A 24,017-nucleotide genomic window follows, 5' to 3' on the forward strand; every position below is an offset into this window, starting at 1 on the left:
TTTAAGCTTTTAGCAGCCACTGACCTTTGGTGTCTCTATATGTGAGCGGCTTACTAGTCCAGCCACTCTCTCCACCTTCTGTGAGCTCCTCCTGCTGGTCACTCGCACACGTGACACACCCTCTTCACCCGAGGTCTGCAAGTACAAATCACACAGATCAAAACATAGGTAGACCCCAACAAAAAAAATGTAATTAATTAATTAATTGCTGTAACCAGTATTGAATATTCAGTGTATTCAATATTAGGTATTCAACGTAGTCCAAGTGCTGAATATATAGCAAAAATCATAATTTCACAGAACCTAATAACTAATGCTTTACATGCTCTACATGCTCTGATCCCATTCATTATGTGTGTGTGTGTGTGTGTGTGTGTGTGTGTGTGTGTGTGTGTGTGTGTGTGTGTGTGTGTGTGTGTGTGTGTAAAATAAACTAAAGTGGAACTGTGTTTTTACATAATTGCTTATGAGGAGTTTCACAGGAATATATTTTTTACTATGAACAATTGAAAAGCAATTGAATAAGCCAGCATGGGCACTAAGAGTTATTTATGTGAATGGAAAGTATCACAGAGGGACAAACAGTACAATTTTAAAGATTGGACAGACATCTGTATTACAAAAAATGAAAAAGACAAGTGCCAGAAAACATACATACATTAAAACACTATCCACAACTACAAAATCTATAAAATCAAAATCTGATATATATATAGCATTCAACAAAGACTTGATTAGATCAGTTCCTACCTGTTTATCATAACGTATCACGCACTCACAGGCCACAGGCAGCAGAGGGCAGCCTTTGGAAAAGGCCATGACAACAGATGGAACAAAGGCTCTCTCACTTTCCCTTCCCAAATGCTAACAAACTAAACTCTAGAATGTTCTTTTCGGATCTATCCTATTCTGATACTCTCATAACAGCGTGTGTTTATATAAACAAAGACAAAGAGGCATGCAGGTCTGCAGCAGTAGGCCAAGCCACACCCATTTAAGTTGATGCAAAAAAAAAGCACAAATAAAGTCACATCTATAATCTTTCAGGCAACATTTAACAAAACACAATGCAAATTTACCGTTCTTATCATTGCCTTCACTGGACCACCATGAACTGACTGGAAAAATAGTTGCTGCCAAGCTCCAGGTTTGCCGTCATATTATCACCGGCTCAGCTACGAGATCGACACTGCAGCCGAGAACATGCAGGATTGCTGCAGTCTCAAACCCAGAGAGGAACATGGAGTCGCTGCTGGTGTCCAGCGCCATTGAATCACTGCTGACACATGACATAATGCTCGCTATATATACTGAGGCAGCTTGATGCATTTAAATAAACATTTTTAACCAACATTCCCAGATAGAAAACAGATCCCAGATTATGTAACACTGCTATATTACACGCTGCAATAACTGTAGCTAATATAAACCCCAAAAGGAAGACCCACTGCCCCTCGCAGTTTAACACAAAGGCTTTATAATGATTGTGCTGTAAATTATTCCAGGGTCTTTTTTTTTCTTCCTTCTGCACCAAATCGGGGAATTTGCAGACTCATTTCATTTAACGTCTCTCAGGTGACCGCACGCTATGAATGCTAATGAAGCCTGAGCTGGACATTCACTCAGATCCAGCCTCGCTCGCTCTCACAGAGCCACAGAACAGGGCTGCGCCTGGACACAGACTAGGACCGAGGCCTGCGATGGTCTCCACCACACATCACATAGTGACCCCTGCAGTATTTTTGTGGAACATGTGTCACAATAAAATGATGCTTCTGGAAACTACCAGTTGGGGATTTGAAACGGGGAAGATTATGCTCATAGAGACTGTCTAAATCTCTGCTCTTCATTTGTTTCATTAATGTGTTAAGCTTCAAAACTGCATAAATATCAATCATGGTTTTTATCTTAACATCTACCACAACCGCTTCACCTGTACATGTTTGTGTATACTGCACTGACATAACTGAAAAAAAAAACATACAATTGAAATCTTTTAATAACTATTTAATAACTCAAATGCATGCATTACAAAAATCTAGTTTTTCCATAAAATCATTCTTCAACCAAGTATGTGCATAACCTACTTACATCACTGTCTGTATTAACTAATGCATCCAGTGCAATCTTGTGATTACTGACATCTTTGTGTCACATTCTAGCTCAGGCTAAGTTCATGGGTCTTGAAAACACATTGCCATTACATGATTGTTGTGCATTGTTTTCCAGGTATTACAAGATATAAAACTATATTTTGGATGTATTGGTAAGAATTTTACCCTGATATTCTAGTCTGATTTTCTATAAACACTCACTAAACCCATCAGCTTATAAGAAGCTTTAGAAAATTGCTTTATTCCTTGTTGAAAAAAAAAAAGAAATATTGTTGATTTCAGATATAGTAAGAATTGGAGTGAATTGAGTTTGAAAAGCTGTTTGCAAAAAAAAATTCCACAAAATTCCTCACAGAATCTCCCTGATTTCAGATTGTCTGAAACCACTGAGATGACGGGAAACTTCATTCTATAATCTTTTTTTTTTTATCAGTCGCGGGGCACTCCTTTACTGGACTAACAGAGACTATTTTAGTCAAACCCGAGTGTATGTTTGTGTGAACCCTCAGAGAGACCACAGAGTGATCCTCCCTCACTGCAGTTGCTTTTAACAGAATCCAAGCAGAAGTTGAGGTTATTTTCTGTACTCTCCCTATAAATACTTTGCATAGTCACGTGATTGCAGACACTTGTAACGAAAGGCCCTGGTGACATCATCACACAGCCCACCGAGGAGCACTTGGTGTTATCACTGCAGTGCTTCCTAGATATGACTAATGTTCTGTAGTGTCTGTAACTTCCAGATGATCTCTCTTTCATTCTTTCCCTCTTTTTTCTATTTTTGTCTCTGTAAACTTCCCTCCCCTATGTTTTTCTAAACCTTTGTCTGTGCTAATTGCTGATATTTGGGACAAAGCAAAGCAACAGCGACAGATATAAATGCACTGCAAAAGTATCATTAAATATGGTCCGTAGAATTAATGCACTACATTTCTGAAACCTTATAAAAGCTTTTAAAATTTAAGATATACACTTCCCTTCTGTGAGCTGTTAACTGTCAGTGAGCTAAACTTGAGAACCAGATCAGTCAGATTCATGTTAGATAACAAACATATAAGGGTTTGGAAAACATAAGGGTGAGTAAAATAAAGCTGCCCTTTCGCTAGAGCTCTTACCTCACATGTGTCCACAGAGCTGCTGTCTTTAACTCCATTTTGTGCTGCATTCATTTGCAGGGTAACCTCGTAGCATTCCTGAATATCTGAGAATAATGGAATAGCGATGTCATTGAGGGAATCTATTTAAATATTGCAAGTATTTATGCTGAAATATGTAATACCTCTGTTACACTTTTTAGATTAATAAAAAGGAAAAACATATATATAATAAAAAATGTATAACATTCCAACATGTATGCTACCAAGAGCAAACAAAACATCTATGCTTAAGGATTATTTCATATTTTAACCCGTCATTTATGCCAGTTGTTACACCCTGCACGCCATACTTTCTTGAGTGAAACATTTGCTAGAGAATTTTAGAATTTAACTGAATTTCGTTCTTTCATACAATGAATTCATACGATGGGAAACGAAAACTCCCAAAAGTATCAAAACATTATAAATCATCATAAAAGTTCTTCATGCTTGCGTACTGCATTTTAAGTCTTGTGAAGAAAAACAGTTGTTATTCACTAAAATCTTGTAATAAACATTTGTTTAACATCCATGGACACTATTTGCCTTCTATGGCAAAGATCAGCTTGAACATACTATAAATTTCTCATTTTGTGTATAGATATAGACATTTAGCCTCTAAAGGGTTGGCAAAAGAAAAAAAGATAGGACCATGCATTCGATCACAAAACATTTTTGGTGGAAGGTGAAGTAAGAAAAATAAATATATAGGCTATTTATAGTTTTCAGTCACATGACCGGTTTTGAAGACTTGGAGAACAAAATATCCATAGGTATGTGAAAAAAATTTGCAATCCATATTAAGCCCCCAAAACAATATTTCAATCATTAAACAGCGCAACAAAATGTTGTAGAAACATTTAAGGTGTCTTAATTTATTTAGAAAAATATCAAATTCAGTAATCTTTGTGTTAATGATGTACAGTTTACATGGGAAAGCAGACGAGGCTTAAATATGAACGCAATCCACTTAACAGTGTTTTACTTTTGGTTTTCTATGGGAAAGCACTTAATGTGAAACTTTGCATGTTGCGTTTATATTCTGGTTTCATCTGCTTGCCTGTACAAAATATACATCATCAATACGGTGTTTACCTTATTTTACCTTTTAATATTTGCATTTTAATACAATACAACTTAATGCAAACGGCGTAAAAATGACTGGCAGTGAGTGAAGCAATCACTTTCAATGCTTCAAGATTTTCTTGCAAAACCTCTGCACTAACCTGAGGAACATTGCATTCTTGAGCAAAATGTTTGCAGGAGAGACCTTACAACGCAATTATTTAGAAAATCACATGAGAGTGAGTAAATTACGCCAGAATGTTAATTTCTGTAAACATTTATTAACTAACCCCCATCAATAGATTAGGAAGTCTGCGAGCGATTCCAAAGAGCACAGGTGCACAGTCTTCACATGTCAACTGAGCAAGGTCAAGACCAATGTCAACTTTTGGCTCAACCTGAGCATCGTTCCCACTATTGTTGGTCTCTATAAATATCATCCATTGGCCTCATCCAAAATTCCTGTCCATACTGGGTTTAGAGAGCCGGAGCAATCACATTCACTTAGAGAGGCTTTTAACGTGACTCACTCATGACAGCACAGTGCCTGCAGACATTAGCAGAGGTAACAGTGGCTCTGGTGTTGAGGGTCAAACACAAAGCTGTGAGCTGTTTACACTTGTGAAAATTGGGACAATTGGAATGGCATGTTAAAATCATCAGTGCACACTAGAGCAGCGCTGAGGGACTATAACTATTCACATAAAATCAGTACATAAGAAACCCGCTCGGACCACTGGAATCAAACAAGGGGTGATGCAGGGTAATTGCAGAAAATTGTTGAAGGAACAAGCAAAAAAAACTTAAAAAAACAAATCAAATCCTTGAAGTGGTTGTCTCATCTTTTTGAACATGCTTATTCAATTTTGGAAAAACAAGTAAATAAACAGTGCAGTCACATTTACTTACATTACCTCCAGTACATTATTCCAGTCATTTGAATAGAAATCCACACAAATTGGTCGCTCGCTGACCAACAGAAAGCTGCTTAAAAAGTAAGTTCTGTAAGTTCTTGAAAGTAAAACCCTTTCTAGCCAACGTTTTGCTAATCTGACTGCAGCTTGCATTAACATGGTCCCATATATCCATAGCTCATTCTAAAGCATGGCCCAATTTCATTTTCACTTTCAAAATTTTGTTCATCAAAAATATTTTTGTCCACTGCAGCTCTGTCCACCTTTAACTGCGCCGACTGACAGTAAATATTGGACACACTTGTTTATTTGTTTGTGTGCAGCACATAGAGACTCTCGAAGGCTGAACTTGCAAAAAATGGTATCTATGCATATTGTGTATAAACATGAGCTACTCGATATCAATATAAAGGCAATTTCATAATCATTTGGGTGCAATTCTTTCAACAGCAGCATTCTTGCTTACATAGGCCCATTTTAATCACTTCTGACAGTTACATCAAAGATTGTGATGTTTCTGGTCTCAAAATGGGACTGCTGCTGTCCTGATCGTGTCCCCAAACCACCTCTTCCCCCTTCCAACAAGAATGATTTGTTTTTTCACCCCACCCTTTCTTCCTCTCTATACGTCTTACCTCATTACCTCTCAGGTCACTAACTGCCATGGCCTGTGGTCACCAACAGAGGGACGACCAGCTGATGAGAATGGAGGGAGACAATACTGCTGATGTCACCCACACTCCCACAGAGGCCCACAGCCTGCACTAATAACATAATGAGATACTTGTTACCTCCCTGTGCCTTTGAAGCATAACACGATCTCGCCCTCTTTGCACTAGAAGAAACGAGCGAGTCTTTTTTAAGACGGAAGAAGAAAGAGCTTGAGAGAAAAGCAACTCTTTTTTTGGACAGATAAACAGCGCACTCGGAGAGGCGGCGCATGCGGACGGTGTACGTGCGTGCGTGTGTGTGTGTGTGTGTGAGTGTGTGTGGGGGGGTTAGGGGCAGTAATGGAGTCCCACTGGGGTGCAGCGGGAAAGACAGTAGAAGAATGGGGCTATGTGACTCATCATGGCTGTGTCTGTGTGAGCCTGTGTGAGTGGGAGGAGAACAGTGTGTGGGAAGCGGTTTCATCGCCTGGCTGGTCAGAGCCAGATGAGAAATAGAAAGAGCAGGGAAAAGAAAGAGAGCGACGGGGAAAGTAAACTAAAGTGTAGAGTCTTCCACTAAATGCTGCATGATTATAAAACATGCTGCTCTAGGATGAATGAAAATGCATAAGTGTGTCAGACAGAAACACCTCCTCGTTTAGTAAAGCTGTACTGCATGTCTTTGAAAACGTGCGAGTACGAATTATGCCTTCATCGAGGAGACCTTTTCCCCTCAAATGCGTTATTGAGTGAAACATAGCAGTCAACATCAATGATTATTCACGTCTAAGGCTACTTACTGTCACAGATATAACAGATTGTGCGTGCACTAAAATGTTTTTTTTTTATGCCTGAATGCTAAAAAATTGGGTCTGCGAAACAAACTAACATGCTTTGATATACAGGCGCATTTATTCCAGACAAAGTCCTGGTGAAATGATACTTTTTTTTTCCTCAAAAAAAAAAAAAAAAAAAAAAAAAAAGCGTTTCAGCAGAATGTTCCCTGAGCCAAGTAAATCCTAAAAGACCACATAAATTCCTGGCCACTGAACAAAAAACACAAAGTCCTTTTGCTTAACTACTCAGTCCTCTCCACAGAATAATTTTTACACAACTACTCTCCTTCTCACTTGGTTCACCTCATTTCAATGTCAATATTAAGTTAACACATATTTGATTTGTTTAAAACTGACTTTTTACACTCCACTGTTATGTTAAAAACTACACAGATTCCTCACATATACTGATTCTAAACTATATTTTATACAGTTATACGAGTACAGTTACAGTTCATATTGTATAGTAAATTATTCTTTATTTGCAATATATTTTACAATATAAAATACTGTAAAATGTATTATCCTGTGAAATTGAATATAATCATTTCTGCTTTTCCTCTGTGGGTAAAACTAATGCACATAACCTAGATATAAAATGTTTACATTTTTTTAAATATATACTGTGACATTTTGTTTTGAGTAAGTGACATTTTTGTGAATAACTGACCAAAAGGGACAGTACAGACATTTATATGGTTACAAAAAAATATATTTAAAATAAATACTGTTATTTTAAAATACAGAAATATAAACTAAAATATAATAAATATAACTGTTTTATCATATATAACATATTTAATTCAAATAATATTTCACAATATTAAAGCTTTTTTTGCAGAAAAGTAAAAGTGAAGTAGACTTATAGTATGTATAAATACTGAAAACTGTCTAGAAGGAACTAAAACACAAAAAAGAAACTCTGTACTGAGTACTGAGAAAGTACTGGGGCATTATGGGCTGTCTGTTTTCCCCAGCAATAAAAATAGCCCTGCCTTGATATTGGGTCATATTTGGGCACAAAACCTGTGTGATCCCTGTGTTTGGAAACAAAGGGATGAGTGTGCAGTTAGGAAAACCTTTGTTCAAAATTGTGCAATCATGCAGACAACCAAACAAGCCCACGGTCGAATCTCCCTCCCTCCCACAGTGCATCACAGAACTGAATTGTTACAAGCCTCATTGTATCCCCAATAAATTCGATGATCACTTTTTCTTTGATGCCGCATAAAATAAACGGCTTTCAACTTAGAGTCTAAGAACACTTCAATTATGTGACTGAGATTAATGACTGAGGATTAACCATCATTTATAAGCACATGATATTTTGCCACTTAGAACTAATATTGCTATATACTAATATACCAATTATTATAAACCATATACTAACGTTAAAAGCTATAAATCTAAAAATGATACAATATTTACCATAAAATAATTTAACATTAAACATTAGCCTCATTTTTGATAGAATTCATACTGTATTCCCTTTTTTTTTTTTTAACTCTGGCCAACTCCCAAGAGGCTGGAGAGATGATTGAAACCACATGTTGCTCTCTGCTCAGCCTCACATGACCCCTCTGCCCGGTACCTGGGAGAGAGAATGGGCCGTCCTGCGCAAAGCGATACTCTCTGCTTAATCTGGCCTGAGGTCAGACGGGAGAACTTCACTGTGGCCAACTGTTTGTTTATCAATCTACCTACATGTTATCCCACATTCCCGCTAATGATCCAACCTCTTTGTGGAATGTGTGGAATTCTTATCCTCTTACTGTGCTATGCCAGTTTCGAGCTGAAACTCTCATGGCTGATTCAGAGCCTGATAAATGAGTGTATTTGCAACATCTGTTTGCCCCGCTGCAGTCAAAGAGCTTTATTAGAAAAAAGTCTATAAACCTAAATGCCATGTTTGTTAAATTAAAATACCCTTTATCCCTATCCCTGCAAAACGTACCACTGTGAAGGAAGGTTTAAGTGACTGACACTTCCTGTAACACCAGAGGCATCATAATAATAAGTAAAATCCCCTCAACAGAATCCAAATAATTCTCGACTAAAAAAGTAAACAACTTGCTGTTCAGAAAGTTTAGGGGCGAGTAATGTTTTTAAAGAAATTTGCATTAAATTGCTTCAAAATGGCAGCTTTTCACGAGTTATTTCTATTTCACATAAATGCTGTTCGTCAAAGACGAAGAAAAAATATTGCTGCTAAAAATTTAACTTTGCATCACAGCAATAAATGAGTTTTTTTAAATATGTTTAAACAGGAATTTTAAATTGTAACATTCCACAGTATTATGATCTTTACAGCATTTGTGATCAATAAATGAAGAAATTTAATTGTATTATATAATTTATAATCTAAAAACACCCCATCTTCCCCTATACCCTTTAATAGTTTGTTTTTAATTATATAAACTTGATAGATTTTATGTGTTTACAGATTTAAATAAAATAGCCTTTATATAAAACCTATTTTCTATGCCTTTTTAGAATGACCAGCACATACACAACAATATCACATACAGGTATACTATATCATAAGCTTATCACGAGAAAGCCCATGAGTTAAGATCAGGGGAAACCTGTCCCTCTCCTCACTACAGTCCTATGGCAACACAACCCATGGCTTGATAACAGTCCCTGTGGTACTACTCTTTTGCAACAGCAGCAGGCAGGCTTCATTAAAGCCTGGGCCCGGTAATTAAGATAACCACTCAACCATTTCGTAATGGGACTAATTTGTTTCCTTTGCAGGACAACGGCTAAAAATAAGTCAGGAAATCTCTTATTTTTGTTAGATGCATCTGGCGTGACAGCGATACCTATTGTCAGTTGTGTGTTTTCTTATTCCCGGCTGTTGCGAGACATCATTAAAATGTGACAGAGCGCATCCACAGCACCGATGGCTGGGGTTGTGAAAGTCAGACTCGTTGTGAAACTCGAGGACAGTGCCACAAACTTTCGCTAAACATTCGGAAAGGATCAAGCCGCCAGAAGCAGCGTTGAGGACCCATTTAGTGAGATTTCAGTTAAAAAACAGACAACCTTTTGTTTTCTTCTGAAAGAACCTTTTCATAAGGCCTAATCAAATTAATCAAAACTTCGATAACGGAAAAGAGTGCAAAAGATGAGGAAGTTATTTCTCTTCGTAAAACTCGTAAAACTGATCATTTGTAAGACTGCGTCAGTAATGTTAGTTTATTTGGTGAAACTATTATATCCTAAAGCCATTGTTAATGCAAATGAGGCCATTGAGGCAGCCGGTCCACGGACAGAAAACAAAATGTACCTTTTAGAAAAATATCAGCAGTGTTTAGTAAAACTGTAATGCGGCTTATTGGAACATTTCGCTTAGTATAGAATGTACTGGAATCGAGTGGTTCAGCCCTAAATAATTACAGTTAATCGTTATTTGTTTTGAGAGCCGTTAGAGTTTACACAGAAACAAACCTCACCCAGCAGAGCCTGAAAAAGATGACTGCCGAAGATGGAAGAGACCTTCTCTACGCTGGTCTTCAGGGCCTGCTCTTCTGGGCTGGTCAGACTTGCCTGGTACTGTTTCAGCAGCCCGACAGCTCTTTTGGTATCTGATATAAAAGAAAAGACAAGCATTTCTATTTCAGTACAACTCCTACTCATTTTAATACGTTTCCTCTATTACCTACATACGCTTACTGACAGTCTGAAGACATTTTTAGATGCACGTCTGCCTCGGAAAATGCTCTGCACCGTGCTATACGCTTGAAATCTGACATTACTTGCCTATAATTACGAGAACCCCTAGAAGGGGTGTGCAGCCAGATGTTCGGCTCAACCAGGGCTGTCTAACGGTTTTAGCAAGCAGATAAAAATAAATGAATGATTAGCCTTGCGTAACAGCCTGTTTGAACCGGTGGGTTAGTCGTATTGAATAAACAGGACCTAAAAGAAATTTAATAAATAAAAAAAAAACCCCACCTGTCAAGACACTCAAGTTAAAACGCACTAGATAACAAGTGATGCTACAATTTTATTAACCAGTTTTACAGTCAACTATTTTGTTGGCACATTCGCACAGGTGTCCTAGATGAAGAGTAACCCCAAGTTTATTTCAGCATATTAATGATGAGCTTGAAAACGTATCCGCTGTTTCCCACAAATAAGCAATACAACAATAACAATGCGAGGTTTATTTAAACATTTGTGGTTAAAGGTCGTAATTGCAATTGAATTAAATGGAAATAGCGCGTCGCTGACACGCAGGTATCGGCAGAGGTTCAAGCATAAAAACATTTTGAAGGTTTCTGAATGTCTCAGGTGATTGTTTAAGGGAGGACGAGAGAGGGCAGAGGGAAAGGGTGTAGGAGTTTCCACATAAACATCACAGATTGTGATGGGTTAAACAGAGCCAGCATGTCGCCTATGCTACACTTGACGTTCACTGAGCTTCTGTAAAGAATAGCGGTTTTATTAAAAGCACAATCTCACTGCTTCCCATTTCCCATGGGCTTTCCGAAATATTCCTGCTTGAAACACGTCGAAACCGAAAACCGTTAAAACAAGCAGGTTAAAACTTGATTATCAGACACCGTCTTCTTATCCAAACGACTGCGGCTAACGGTTTTAACGGAACTTACCATATTTATGTACCATGATGTGAAAACTGTTAGAAAAGTGAATCCTTTGAATCCAGTCGAAACCTTTTGACTAGTTTTCCCAAATAAAAACCGCTTCAAAAGTCCTTTTCGGGTCAGCTGTCACTTTGTAGTTACTCCGACCACACTTTCAAAAGTTTTGCCGTGGTTTTTTCCATTAGCGCTGATGATAGTGCTTGTTTTGGGAAGTTCTGGTGTTAAAGACGGGAATAGAAGTTACTCCGGTTGGCAGCAGATATTTGTCGCGGAAGCGGTGAAGCGCCGTTATCTGCCCTCGGCTCCGGCGCAGGGAAGTTTTGAGGGGAAGCAAGTGAAACTGGAGGGCGGTCTGCGGTAACACAGACTTACTCATCCTTCTTTCGCGTGTAAATTGTGGATAAATGATAACATGGCTCATTAATGAGCTTGTCGAGCTCCATAGGCGAAAGCGTACAGCTTTAGTGTATAACGACGAGGGCTAATCATGTGTGATAAGTTGTGGCTAGCAAAGAGAACCGGGGGAAAACGGGGTGATAAACCTTAACAATAAATGTAGCTGATATCTATTTCGTTAGTCTATCGGAAAACACCACGTTTGCCAGGAAAGGGTGATGCAGGGAATTTTTATTCCGAAGCATATAGCACCACCTACTGGAGAAAAGGCGAATAAGGATTGTATTAGAATGCGTTTAAAACGCATTGGTTTACCAAAGTAGTTTTCCTGAGTGTTTTTTAGTTCGATGTCACTTTATCAATGCTTTGGACAAATGAAAGTGCCGGAGTGGATTTCGTTGCGGATCTCTTCCGTCATTTTGGTACACCTGTCTGCTGTCTGTTGGCTGGAGACAAGTTTAGTATCATTATGCAAAGTATTCGTGGACAGTTTAATTCAAACTTTTGCTTTGTTACATTTACATAATACACACAGAATGGCTTTTATCATTTTTATACAAGAAATTCACATTGCAAAGCAAGTGAAAAGGTAGACTATGGTGCGTAATTTTTTTTTATTTGATAAACCTTACATTCAGTATCACAATATATATATATATTTTTAAAAAAACATGACTGTAGCTATGTTTTGCATTTGTGGCTAAGGTTGTGTAGTTGGCTGGCACAATTTCTTTAAAGGGAAGCAACAAGGCAAATGGATTGACAGACCGACACTTCTTAACACATGTATTTTTTACATACACACAGATATACACATACACATACACATACATATATCTATCTAATAAAATAGATTTTAGATTGTCTTAGTTGTTTTACTTCTCAAAGTTCCTGTTAACAGCCTACCTGATTATGCCACTCATGTGTTTAGGACTGCAGGAGCAAAATGCAATATCAATAAAACAAACTTTTATTTGCTTGAACAAAATAATGGTTAAAAAAAAAAAATATATATATATATATATATATATATATATATATATATATAAATAATATATATATAACATGGGTATAAAACATGCACTTTGAGGACCAAAGCCTCCATATTGGTTATTTAAAATACTGTACAATTTGTGAAAAATACTAATATATCATGAATCATTATATTAGCAATAAATGCTGTTTGCTAGAAAGCTTAACCTGTACAATATACAAGAAATAAAAAAAAATTTCCCGTTGCCAACCTAGATCTCCCCTTTTTTTCCTTCTTTTTAATGAATACATAATACAGCTATACTTAAACCACTTCTGGATGTCTTGAATGCACATTTGCAAAAAATAAAAATACACACAAACACTAGATGTCTTTGACTACACTTACTGTGCTCCTGTTGCATTGCAAAACACTTTCTGCTGCTGTCACTGAACATGGTTAAGGTTTGGGACAGATCCAAAATTTTTCACAAGTTTTGCCATTTAAGAAAAGTTGCCGTTCTGCTTAAATAACTGTCAAAAGGTGGCAGCACTGCACAACATGCTGCCCTAATAATGAAACATATAAACTCAAATCAAACAGGCCTTGAATATGCAGTCTACATTACAAGCACAAATATTTAATTCACTGCATAACTTTTAATATCGTGTGACTTTCCTACAATGCCCACATACAGTCCTTCAAATGTGAATCAAGGAAATGCATTATCATCAGGGATGGCAACGTTCAGCGAGGAAGCAGGGGGACAATTCTCTCACTTGTTTGTTGATGAAAAATATAGTTCCTCCTGTTTATAAACAAAGACAAATGCCCATTATAAATTCACTGCTCCATCAACATTTGAGTAACTCTTCAATTAATATCAATTAACGGCTTCTGACTACTCTTACTAAATCAATTCAGAAGCTCTCAAATAAATAACCGTTCATAGCCATAGTTTTTAGATGATTCATTTTGACATTATACGTGATGGACATTTTTAGTTTTTGACAAATTTGAGTCTAACACCGACTAGCTAACATACAATACAGTTACATGAAATTATGGTAACACTTTACAATAAGGTGTTATTAGTTAATACATTAACTAATGTTAATAAATATGAACAAACAAAGAACAATACATTACACTTTAATATTATTTTTGCTAATGTTGATGAAAATGCAGTTGTTTATTGTTAGTTCATGTTAGCACACAGTGCCTTAATTAATGTTAACAAACTCAACTTGTGATTTTAATAAAGCATTAGTAAATGCTAGAGAAGTATTTTTTCAAGCTTAGTTCATCAAATTACTAATGTTGTTAACCAATGTTAACTAACGAACCTTAAGTGTTACCAAAATTCTATATTTATATTGTCTGGATAATCATGTAATTTGATCAATATTAGAATTTATAAATACACATGAGCAGTTTATTATCATAAAATAATTGTGTAACAATGAATACTTTAATACTTAATACTGTAATACTGTAATCTTTTATTAATGGGAAAGTTCAAAAGAGAAATTCTGTTAAACACCAATGAACAATATTAGAAAATGAATTAAATGTTAATTAAATATTAGTACAATTAAAAGGTTTACAGCTATTATAAATCTACACATTAAAATATTCACCAAAAAAGTCGCTAAAAATCTATTTATCAGCATTATACTGTATGTTCTGAGTTTCACAGCTTACCTTTGCAAGAGGAACAGGCCGATCATCAACAGCAATGATATCACGTCAACCGAGATCCATATTCCCATGTAGATATTGGGCTCCTTTCATTGTTACGTGCAAAGAGAGATACACAAAGAATTCCAGGGAAGTTACATATTCAGACAAGCCCATGTGGATAGGAGAATTGGAAAACATCTTATTATATGGCAGAATACTGGAGGATGGATGAAAAGATAGGCTGAGCTTTACCAGATGCCAGTCAGGTTCAGACATGTTTTTGAGGATGTGGCAGGCATTGGTGGTCACTGAACTGGCCCCGGAGCACCACAGTAATGAGAAGAGCCAGTGCTCGTTCACAACCCACAGATTCACGGACACGTTTTTTTTCCGCAGCTCACTGTGCGGTAAAATAAAAAATAACATGTCAATATAAACCAACACAAATCTTCCTACCATTTACGTGTCTTTGGCTCCATATCACCGACCTTTAGACAGGTCGCAACAAGCCAGTTTTCTCAGCACAATAGACAGGAGTGGCAGGACTGTTTTAACAGGTAGTCTTATTTATCAGTCAAGAATTTCTTGTTTAATTTTATTCTTTCTTCATCTTTACTGTCGGGTAAAACTGTAAAATGACAGGTGCACCCAACCGAACACAATATCGTCTGGAAAAAGTTTCATTAATCACCATGTGTTACATTTTGGTAACCCGGCATTCCTGCTACTATAATCATTAGAGGATATATATTTTAAGTATAAGCCACATTCGTTGTTCTTAGCCTTTCTGTCATCTTTGTAAGAAAAATAAAACCCTGTGAGAATGTTCCCTAAGGCTGGGAGATCATACCAACATTAATAAGAGCAGCATCATGTCCCTGCATGTCAGATAAGCTGCACCAATCCTACTACACTTACCTTATTTCTTGAGCATTCAGTGAACTGTAGTGCATATTCAGAAAGCTTCCACCATCCGCAGTCATGTCTTTTTCATTAGGATACACCTGCTTGAAACCTGGTGCAACGCTTCTCACGTCATGTCGATATTCTGAAGGAAGCCACCATATCTGCAAGTGATGCATAATATTAAAGTTATACTCAATAGCGCAAAGCTATGTAACATTAAATCAAAAATTTGAAAAGATGCCCATTTATCTGAAATAAAATAAATAAGCACAGGTAACAACGATACTATCTTAATCTGAAAATAAAAATGTAAATAGAAATATATAAAAATATATATATATATATATATATATATATATAATAACAAAAATAATAATAAATACTGTCATTGTATATACATAATACTAAAAATAACACTGATAGAAGAAACATGTTTTAGGATTCTGAGACTTAAAACAAATAAAAAGCACATACTAAGAAGTAACTGAAAATGTAATAGAAATGTATATTAAATTTCACTGATATTATTACCTTCTCTTGAGAAATGCCTGATTTTTTGATCGTTTCAGTGGTGTAGTAGGAGTCACTGTTGTGGAATCCTGTTGAGTTTTTCTCATTTTTCAAGTCAAATATGAGGGAGACGTTGTGTTTTTTGGCCATGACTAGTAGCTCAAAAAGAGATGGCACAGTCTGGTTGTTAGCCTCCATCTTCTCTTCATCTGAGAGCGATGACACTGACCGAAATGGATCTGTCTATATTTGAAAATCAAAAGACCTCATTTTCACATAAACAAATTTGTCATTTCGACATCACACAGCTGAAGGGACCAAAACAGAACATCTGAACATCAAATGGAAAGTGGAAGACGTTTTTTTATTATTATTTTCTGCTCAAATGAGATAAAAGAGCAACCTCAGCAGTTCAAGGTTGTTTGCTCTAATCAACAGTTACTCCCCTCTAGTTTGCTTTCAAATGCTCTGCACAAGCTGTCTTTACAACAGATCTTTAACAATAATAATAGAATAGGATAAAATATATTTGTTAAATTCCGATACAATTTACATTTCAATCTTTATTCTATTCTACAGTATAAAAAACATTCTACAAATGGAATAAAATACAGATAGCGTACATATATAATCTAACATAATATAATATAATATATTGTAATATGATATATCATTATTGTTAAATTTCCATTGTGGTTTAGATTTCCAGTTGTGTTTTGCACCAAATTTGTTGGACTTTTTATAAGACAGACAGAATGAAAAAAATATTTATTGAATTATAAGTAAACACGTAAAAAAATTATTTGTAAAAAAACATCTTTATAATTACCTTTTGAAACCAATCGCCTGCATTTAAAGTCTGTAACTCATGCAATGTGAAGTTAGTGTGCATTTCAGCAGCTCGACCTGGAAATTTCTCCTTCACATCAGTTGTCCGCAGCAGAAAGCTTGAATTATTGTCATGCATAAGAAAAGGCTTCATGTCTTTGCTGAAAAAAAAAAAAAGACAAACAAGAGGATTAACACACACACACACACAAAAGCAATTGTGTGTTTTGATGTGATCTGTTACCTGAGTTGCACATCTGTTTCAAACGCCACCACACCACACTCCAAACTTTTCCTGAATGACATCATGGTGTTCTCCGGAGCCATCTAAATGCATAATTAGCATGCATTGTAAAATATTTCATATGTAGTACATAAACAACTAAACAAAATGTCATCTACACATTTTTGCTGTTCTACACATACAATTTCATTACTTTAATAATATGATTCTATGTTTAGAATTTTATATTTCATTTACGTTTTTGGCTAGTTACCACAGGGGAACAAAACAAAGAAACCATTACTTTGCTACATGAATGTGTTCAGGTTTAACAAAAAACTTCAAAAGCTATAGCATTTGTGTTCTTCACACGCCTCTGTTTTTATTCACAGTTAACCTCCAGTCTCCTGGTGAGCGCAGGAAGATCAAACCTACGGAGCTTCAGATGTCGAAACACCTCCTCCACCTTCCCCGCCAGTGGAATTTAACGGGTTGTATATGAATTGTAAATAGTCAGCTATTCAAATAATATTTCTGGATACGGACCACGTTTTTTGTAATGACTGTAAATGATTTCACGGTGATTATTGCATCTATAAATTGCTAATGTTTGAAAAACGTTCCAACAGACTGACATGCTAATGAATTACATTCCCCCAAGTCAATAGCTTATAACCTGGGAACGATGCCATAATCATAATCCTAAACAGATTCAGAAGCTACAGCGGATGATTCATCGTGTGGCATGTCAAATTTATTCTAATAAAATAATGTGAAAACTCTCATGCTGTTCAGCAATGACATGAATAAAACGGCAAAAGACAAGATTCTGATGGGCACGCCAGTGTAAACATGTTTTAACAAAAGGAAAGAATGTTTCAAATTAAAAAAAATTCCCAACTAAGGCGTCACCCGCTTACCATCGGAGCACCTCGGTGTCCAACGAGAGCCGGTTTTGGGGGAAGATTTTTGGTAATGCATGGAGAGCAGATTGCAAGAGGACAGAGGAACACAGCAACGGACACTGCCAGGAAGGTCATCATTATAAAAACCTTACAAGCTACACAGAAACAGACTGATATTATTATCGGCATCACTGGTGCTAACTGGCAAAGGTATAAAGGTATAAAGTATGCACTTCAATATGCATCTTCTAAAGACTTTTAATTGAAATCAATTTGTAAAGAAGACAAAGTGCAGTCAGAAAATATTTAACTTTAAGCTGTTTTTGAGACACCGACCAGCTGTTTCTGCTTTGTGATAACTCTGAAACACCAGACAGCTGATCAAGGTCAAAGCCACGACAGCACCCAGCTGCAGGAACGGAGCAGTGGCCTACGGGAAGCCAAAGAGGGGATTTCAATACACTGTGCAGTGCAACAATAGTGGTGTAACTAGAGAAATGGACACCTGAGTGACAGACTTGTGATACTATAACATCATGCTAAGGGATATGCATGTTACTGGTGTAAAATGTCACACTGACATTTAGAATAGATAAGGTAACAGTAAATACAATGAGAACCAGCGGCAAAGACATAAAGGACAATGTACCAGTACTGAAATGATGAATGGTTAAAGACTGGTATCGGCTTCTTACCTGAAATGACATATAGACAGTTTTCCACTCATCTTTCCATTTTATACAAAATCCAGCTGTGCCTAAAGTAACAATGAGGAGGCCTAAAAACAGAAGCACCTGAACGGACAACAGAGAATCATTAATGCACCGGGATCATTCATTAACATCCTGTTAAATGTCCTTAAATGTCCTTTATCCACTATGATTAACAATGGTATAAACTGTTACCAAGTACCGAGTTTTAAAAGGTAACTAATATGAGATTGCTTCCTCATCTATGAGCGCTGAGGCTTTTGTAAAGCCAATTTACTAAGTAAGTTTATAAATAAATTTATTAGGTGCAAAACGGTTTTCACTGTGGTGAAAATGAGAAACCTTACTAGTGTTAAACTCTCTTTTTGCATTATATAGTTTTAAAACAGTGGTTTATATAATATTTTCGTAAAATAGGAAGCCTGTGTCTGGGACAAAGGTAACTATATATACAGTAATTATGCATAGAAGACATTTAAGTGGCATCAAAAATAATGAAAAATAAATTACATTTAAAAAAAGTGAAAACGAATTTAATGTGTTACTTCACCCCAACATGAAAATTTAGTCAATCACTTATGCCCATTTCATTTAAAACCCGTAAAAGCTTTGTCTGCCTTCACATTCAATTTAACATATTTTGGATGGAAACCGAGAGGCTTGTGACTCTCATTGACTCCCAAACAATTAATACTGTCAAGGTCCAGGAAAGTCTGAAAGGCATTGTCAGAATACTCGTAATGTGATTAACGCAAAAAAATGTACCCTTTAATGCAACCTTCAAAGAACAAAATGTTGAAAGGATAAAGAGTACCTTATGCAGCCAGTGTAAATTCAAGGGCTCTCTGATTGCTAAATGCAGTAGTCCAAATGCCTTAAATAAAAACAAAGAAACAATGTTCTCATTATCACAGCGAATACTCGTTATTTACAAATGCTACCAGCTGAGCAATCTGGATCACATTATGCCCCTTCAATGTTCCTATTCTCTTTTCTTACCAGCAGAAGAAGGCAGTATATGGCCAGCACAGCGGAAACCACCATCACTATCATGTACCAGTTCGCCCATTTTTTAAATTTTTTGAAGGCCTCCCTGCAAGTGGAAAACGAAGCAATACGGCAGAATGATAACCAGGTATAACCAGGGCCAACGTATTTACAATGCGGTCATAAAAATCAGCGTAATTGTGTTTGTGCTCACCAGTTTACACTATCACGGTCGTTGAAGGCAATAAAACAAACGTACATCCAACTCAAGGCAAGTATGGACACAAAAGACAGAAAGGAGAACCAGCAGCCAGCCCTCTATATACAAACAAAGCAAGAATGCATACTTTAATCATCTCTTTTCTTCTTCAGTAAGCTCTTGTCTTTGTCCTATTTACTGACACTAACAAATGCATCAGCACTTAAAAGAATATGTTTATTTAAAACTTTCCCTCAGAGCTCCGCCCATGTGTGCGTGTGATGATTTAAAGTCATAGGTTAGCCACAAATGGAGCCTGGGGGGCACTGGCACACAGCCATCGTCTTCTCACGTTGAGTTTCGCCTACTGATCCGAATACTCAAAGCGGGGGCCAGTCTCTAAAGCGAGCGGTTATTATGATAGCTGATTATTACGAGTCCATCCCACACAGGGTTTTTCGAAATCTCTGAATGCAGCGGTAATTGTTTCTGACACAAATCAAAAGAACTGAGAGCCTTGCTTTTGTATCCGGGCTGCTAATTAGCATACTTTTCTTGCCTGTCACGATCATCAGTCTTCGCAGCTTTGTACTCACTAAAATGGAAAGAGCATTTAAATGATAATTGTTCATTAAGGAGGCTTTCAATGACAACAATTTTCTTTGATTCTATTCTACATTTATTAGACATGGTAAACTATTCCGCCTCTCTCAACTGATTGTGTCAAGCGAAAACTGTCTGCAAATTCCGAGAGGTAATGCGTGCATCTTTGATGCGCAACTTCATTTTGCAATGTGGAAAAATGTGATTATGAATGCAAAAAAGTGTAAAGAATAAAATCTCACGTTTTGTTTTCTATTTTGACTTCTCCACTGACAACTGTAGATTCCTCTGAGGCAGGTTTGGCAGATGGAAGACATTGCAGTTTTTTCCCCTCTACATCTGACGATAGCTGAATGTGTGTGGATGAACGGAGGTCTTGGCTGGTATGTAGCGAGGTTAACTAGTTTATACTGGTGCAGGTGTCTGATATGGGATGACTCACATCTTCACACCTGAAACTGAGAAGGAGGGAAGAGAATACAAGACGGTGGTTATGCAAGGAAACCTGTTTTTTAACTCAAAACAGAATTGAACTCACAATTCCTGGCTTAGTTAGTTAAACATTCTTGCAAGGACGAAAGAAAGAAAAATATAGGCTGCAGTCATAAAGGTTAAATTTAATTATGAGGGAGTGGCAATGCTTTCAAAAGCCCTGAAGCTGAAAACTACAAGACGACCTGTGAAAAAGATTTCATATCAATCACTCATTTCTAATAAAAGGATGGAATTTATCTTCCTACCTTAGGTTTACTGCTACAGCTGTGTATGTGATACGTATTCAAATATAATCTGTTTTAACAATACCCTATAATCAGTTGCCTGATGCTGGAACACAGTCATTTGAGTATTTGAGTGTCCTACTGTAAATTATATGAGCAAGCGACATGAGATATTAAAGATTAATATTAAAGACAGCAAATGAAAGGCCTTGCCCCTTGTTTTGACAGGTTGTGCATAACATGAAACATAATCTTCAATGTTATGAAGATGTTCTTCCTGTGGAGGCAGTTTTTGTTTTCCAGGTTCAGTGGATGTCAAAACTCACGATCAGATAAACATGTCTAAACTGTAAGGGTTTTAAGTGCTAAAGGCACATCTGTAAGGAAGTGGTTTGATCACAACAGTCATATCAGAACCAAATTATTTAAGTAAAATACTTGTATGTGCTTGTGGGTTTTTTTGCACAGTGGCACTCGAACCTGCGGATAAAGTTTTTGTAAAAAGAAAGCGGACTATACAACTTTTTGCATCTTGTCACAAGATCTTGATGTGTCAAGTTTTCACTTTAGCAAAAAAAATTATAGATAGATAGATAGATAGATAGCAACAAAATGATCATAAATTCATACATAAGTTCATTTTAAAGCTCAAGATGTTCACCCTTCAGCATAGTATACGGATTGTATTTGTCAGGTAAACATAACTGTAAAAGTTAAAGGTGTAAAAAATGCTGTGCTGGTGATGGGGGACGATGTTATGTCAGCCATAACTACACATCAACTTGGGATCTGTTAAGTTTGACACACTGATAAACATGGCATCAGCGTATGTGGGTCAGTGCAATTCCTGCTTAAAAAAATAGTCTACATTACAGCATAGACCATATATCAATAGACCAAATAAACCTATTTTAGTAAAGCTTGACAAGCAGTCTGTTTGAAATTTGAATGTACCATCATACAATGAAACCATTGCTGTGTGCCGTTTCCTTAAGGAATTCAGAACATTTTTATCAACAGCCATGCACTTCGCAAAAACCCAGGCGAAACACATTCTTCAGACTTGACAAAGAAGAAGGGAAACTTGTCGATTGTTTATTGGATGATCTGAATCAGTAGGCAGGTTTTGCAGCACATTTAATAAGTGACTTAGCACCCCATTTCTGGTCAGACAATAAATACTCACATGTAAATCTAAAGATTAAATGTCCCAAGTCGTCATGTTTATTTAACAGGTTGTTCGACACTAAAAATACTTGACTGACGTCTAATTCAAACATGCTATTTTTTCAGCATCACACTTCACATTGTAATAGCAGACAACAGCTTCTTTGTCGAGGTTACGTCCCAAGTTTAGATGGGTGTGAAAGCATCTGTTGTCTTCCACACGAACCATTATCCAGGAATTTTTATTATTTAATGGGTCTTGCAAAAACTTTTACTTTTTAAACTGTCTACAGAAACGCTTCGCTTTTCTACAGTGTTAAGCCTCAAATGTCAATTGCATACTGGATTGGTTTATTCCTTTAATTAAAAAAAAGAAAACTATAAATAGCATTAAACTAAAGCTAAACTTTAAACTATGGAAAAACCCTAACATTAAAAAAAACCCACAACTTAAACAAAGAGTAACATAAGTGGACTTCAGCTGATTAATTGCCACAACGAATGCATAGATGTGGCATCCATAATTGTTATTGCCATAAAAAAAACTATTAATTTTTTTAAATTAAAAGCAGCCCTACTTTGCATCCCATTTTCAAAAGGGTCAGAAAGAAAGAAAGAAAAAGTGGCACAAAAACAAGCTTTTGATAGCTGCACTTATTTACTGGTACTTATTTTATGTAAGCGTTAGATTTAGTTTTATTTCATGAAATGTTCATGGCTCGAATTAAGTATTAAAAGAAAAAAAGAAATGAAGCAGCCTATGCAAAACTGCATGTAAAACCTGCACATAATGAAGGCACGTGTTGTTGAGGACAGTGCAGGTGACTTTTCTATGTTGTGAAATAAAAGAATTAACCGGTTGAATATAATTTTGATAAAACCCTTATGATGTCAATCGTCTAAATAATCCGATGGTTAAAGCGTGAAATAACCAAAGATTTGTAATTAAAGCTAGATTAATTTCATTAATACAGACTGTTGGGATACAAAAGCATATGCAAACTTTCTAAGAACAACAATGTTACAAACCAGCTCTGGTTTATAATATAATCTAGGTGCTGATGACACTTTTAGCTTTTAAGCAGCATGGTGTTGACTGCGAGAGCATTCAAAGCATTCTTCCACTAATTCAGGTCTTGATCTGCAGTTCAGTGACATCTTGGAAAATGTATTTTTAAAACCCAGGGGTCTTAAAACGCTGTGGTTAAATTAAGTGTAACACAGTGACCTCACAGACGCATTATTTTCTATGCCGACAGCCAACTTTCGACTTTTTTCATCATTTCCAAATCCGAGTAAATATTTAACAGAATCAAGCGGAGTTTTTTTAATCCTTAAACACGGTTTACCTCTTGATAACCCGTTCCGCGATTAGCAAGTGCTTGTTTTCGTAACTATGCGCATTTTGTTAATGGTAGCATGGTTTACCCAAACCATATTTTTCCTATAAGGATGCTATAAGCACCTGTAATGACTAACACACACACACGCACGCACACACCTGGCGATATTCAGCCCGCACGCCTTTCAGTGATATTAGATCAGAACAGATCAGATCTGGTCCGAGAGAGTAAACTGATTTTAAATATGCACTTTGCCGCCTTACCTTGCTTAAAAAGTACATTTGATAGTGAAATCCCAGTCAGACTCTTAAACTTCGGCACTCTTCGGCGGGCTGCGCGCTCGGACTCTTGCTGAGAAATAAATCCCGTGGACTGAGTATTAATGAGGAGCTAACAATGAATGAGCTTCGCATTCCTTGCAGCTTTGTATGGACCAGCAGCGGCTCGGTCCCATCAGCAGAGGGCGCTCAAAGAGCTGCATTCAAATGGGTTTCGAATAAAAAAATGAATGTAATCGATCAAATCTGTTAAAAGTAT

At 36.6% G+C, this 24,017-nt stretch overlaps 2 protein-coding genes across 6 annotated transcripts in view; both read right to left on the minus strand.

Moving 5' to 3' along the window:
- dlg3 (discs, large homolog 3 (Drosophila)) overlaps nucleotides 1–11,632 on the minus strand; it is a 75,238-nt gene extending 63,606 nt beyond the window's left edge. The window contains exons 1-4 of one of the 3 annotated variants that reach the window (XM_043257164.1): nucleotides 11,335–11,632; nucleotides 10,174–10,305; nucleotides 3,230–3,315; nucleotides 25–135 (exon numbers count right to left, since the gene is read on the minus strand). In XM_043257164.1, coding sequence (XP_043113099.1) covers nucleotides 25–135; nucleotides 3,230–3,315; nucleotides 10,174–10,305; nucleotides 11,335–11,350 — 345 coding nt within the window. In that variant the 5' untranslated portion in view covers nucleotides 11,351–11,632. Of the gene's footprint in view, nucleotides 1–24; nucleotides 136–750; nucleotides 849–3,229; nucleotides 3,316–10,173; nucleotides 10,306–11,334 lie in introns of those variants that run through there. The other 2 variants (XM_043257173.1, XM_043257172.1) reach the window with 2 other exon arrangements.
- A 582-nt stretch (nucleotides 11,633–12,214) lies between these two features.
- gdpd2 (glycerophosphodiester phosphodiesterase domain containing 2) lies at nucleotides 12,215–23,885 on the minus strand. 3 transcript variants are annotated; one of them, XM_043256496.1, is made up of 15 exons: nucleotides 23,744–23,885; nucleotides 20,494–20,709; nucleotides 19,664–19,767; nucleotides 19,462–19,555; nucleotides 19,277–19,336; nucleotides 18,448–18,546; nucleotides 18,089–18,182; nucleotides 17,768–17,871; nucleotides 16,869–16,951; nucleotides 16,626–16,785; nucleotides 15,818–16,039; nucleotides 15,299–15,447; nucleotides 14,633–14,780; nucleotides 14,402–14,484; nucleotides 12,215–13,505 (listed from the first exon to the last, which is right to left on the minus strand). In XM_043256496.1, exons 2-15 carry the CDS (start codon nucleotides 20,566–20,568, stop codon nucleotides 13,445–13,447), a joined length of 1,536 nt encoding a protein of 511 aa, XP_043112431.1. In that variant the 5' UTR covers nucleotides 20,569–20,709; nucleotides 23,744–23,885; the 3' UTR covers nucleotides 12,215–13,444. The 3 variants fall into 3 exon arrangements, with proteins under 3 accessions (XP_043112431.1, XP_043112432.1, XP_043112430.1); XM_043256495.1 differs by having other exon boundaries at nucleotides 12,218–13,505; nucleotides 17,768–17,907; XM_043256497.1 differs by lacking the exon at nucleotides 23,744–23,885 and having other exon boundaries at nucleotides 12,217–13,505; nucleotides 17,768–17,907; nucleotides 20,494–20,642.
- Nucleotides 23,886–24,017: the final 132 nt, after the last annotated feature.

Source organism: Puntigrus tetrazona, chromosome 14 (assembly GCF_018831695.1).
Source record: "Puntigrus tetrazona isolate hp1 chromosome 14, ASM1883169v1, whole genome shotgun sequence".
NCBI classification, from domain to species: domain Eukaryota; kingdom Metazoa; phylum Chordata; class Actinopteri; order Cypriniformes; family Cyprinidae; genus Puntigrus; species Puntigrus tetrazona.

Coding starts and splice junctions, on each gene's coding strand:
- gdpd2 (XM_043256497.1), bottom strand. CDS start 20,568: ATGTCTTCCATCTGCCAAACCTGCCTCAGAGGAATCTACAGTTGTCAG. Junction 18,547..19,276: donor ATTTACACTGGCTGCATAAG/GTACTCTTTATC, acceptor TTGTCCGTTCAG/GTGCTTCTGTTTTTAGGCCT. Junction 14,485..14,632: donor CTGAACCTGACTGGCATCTG/GTAAAGCTCAGC, acceptor TAACAATGAAAG/GAGCCCAATATCTACATGGG.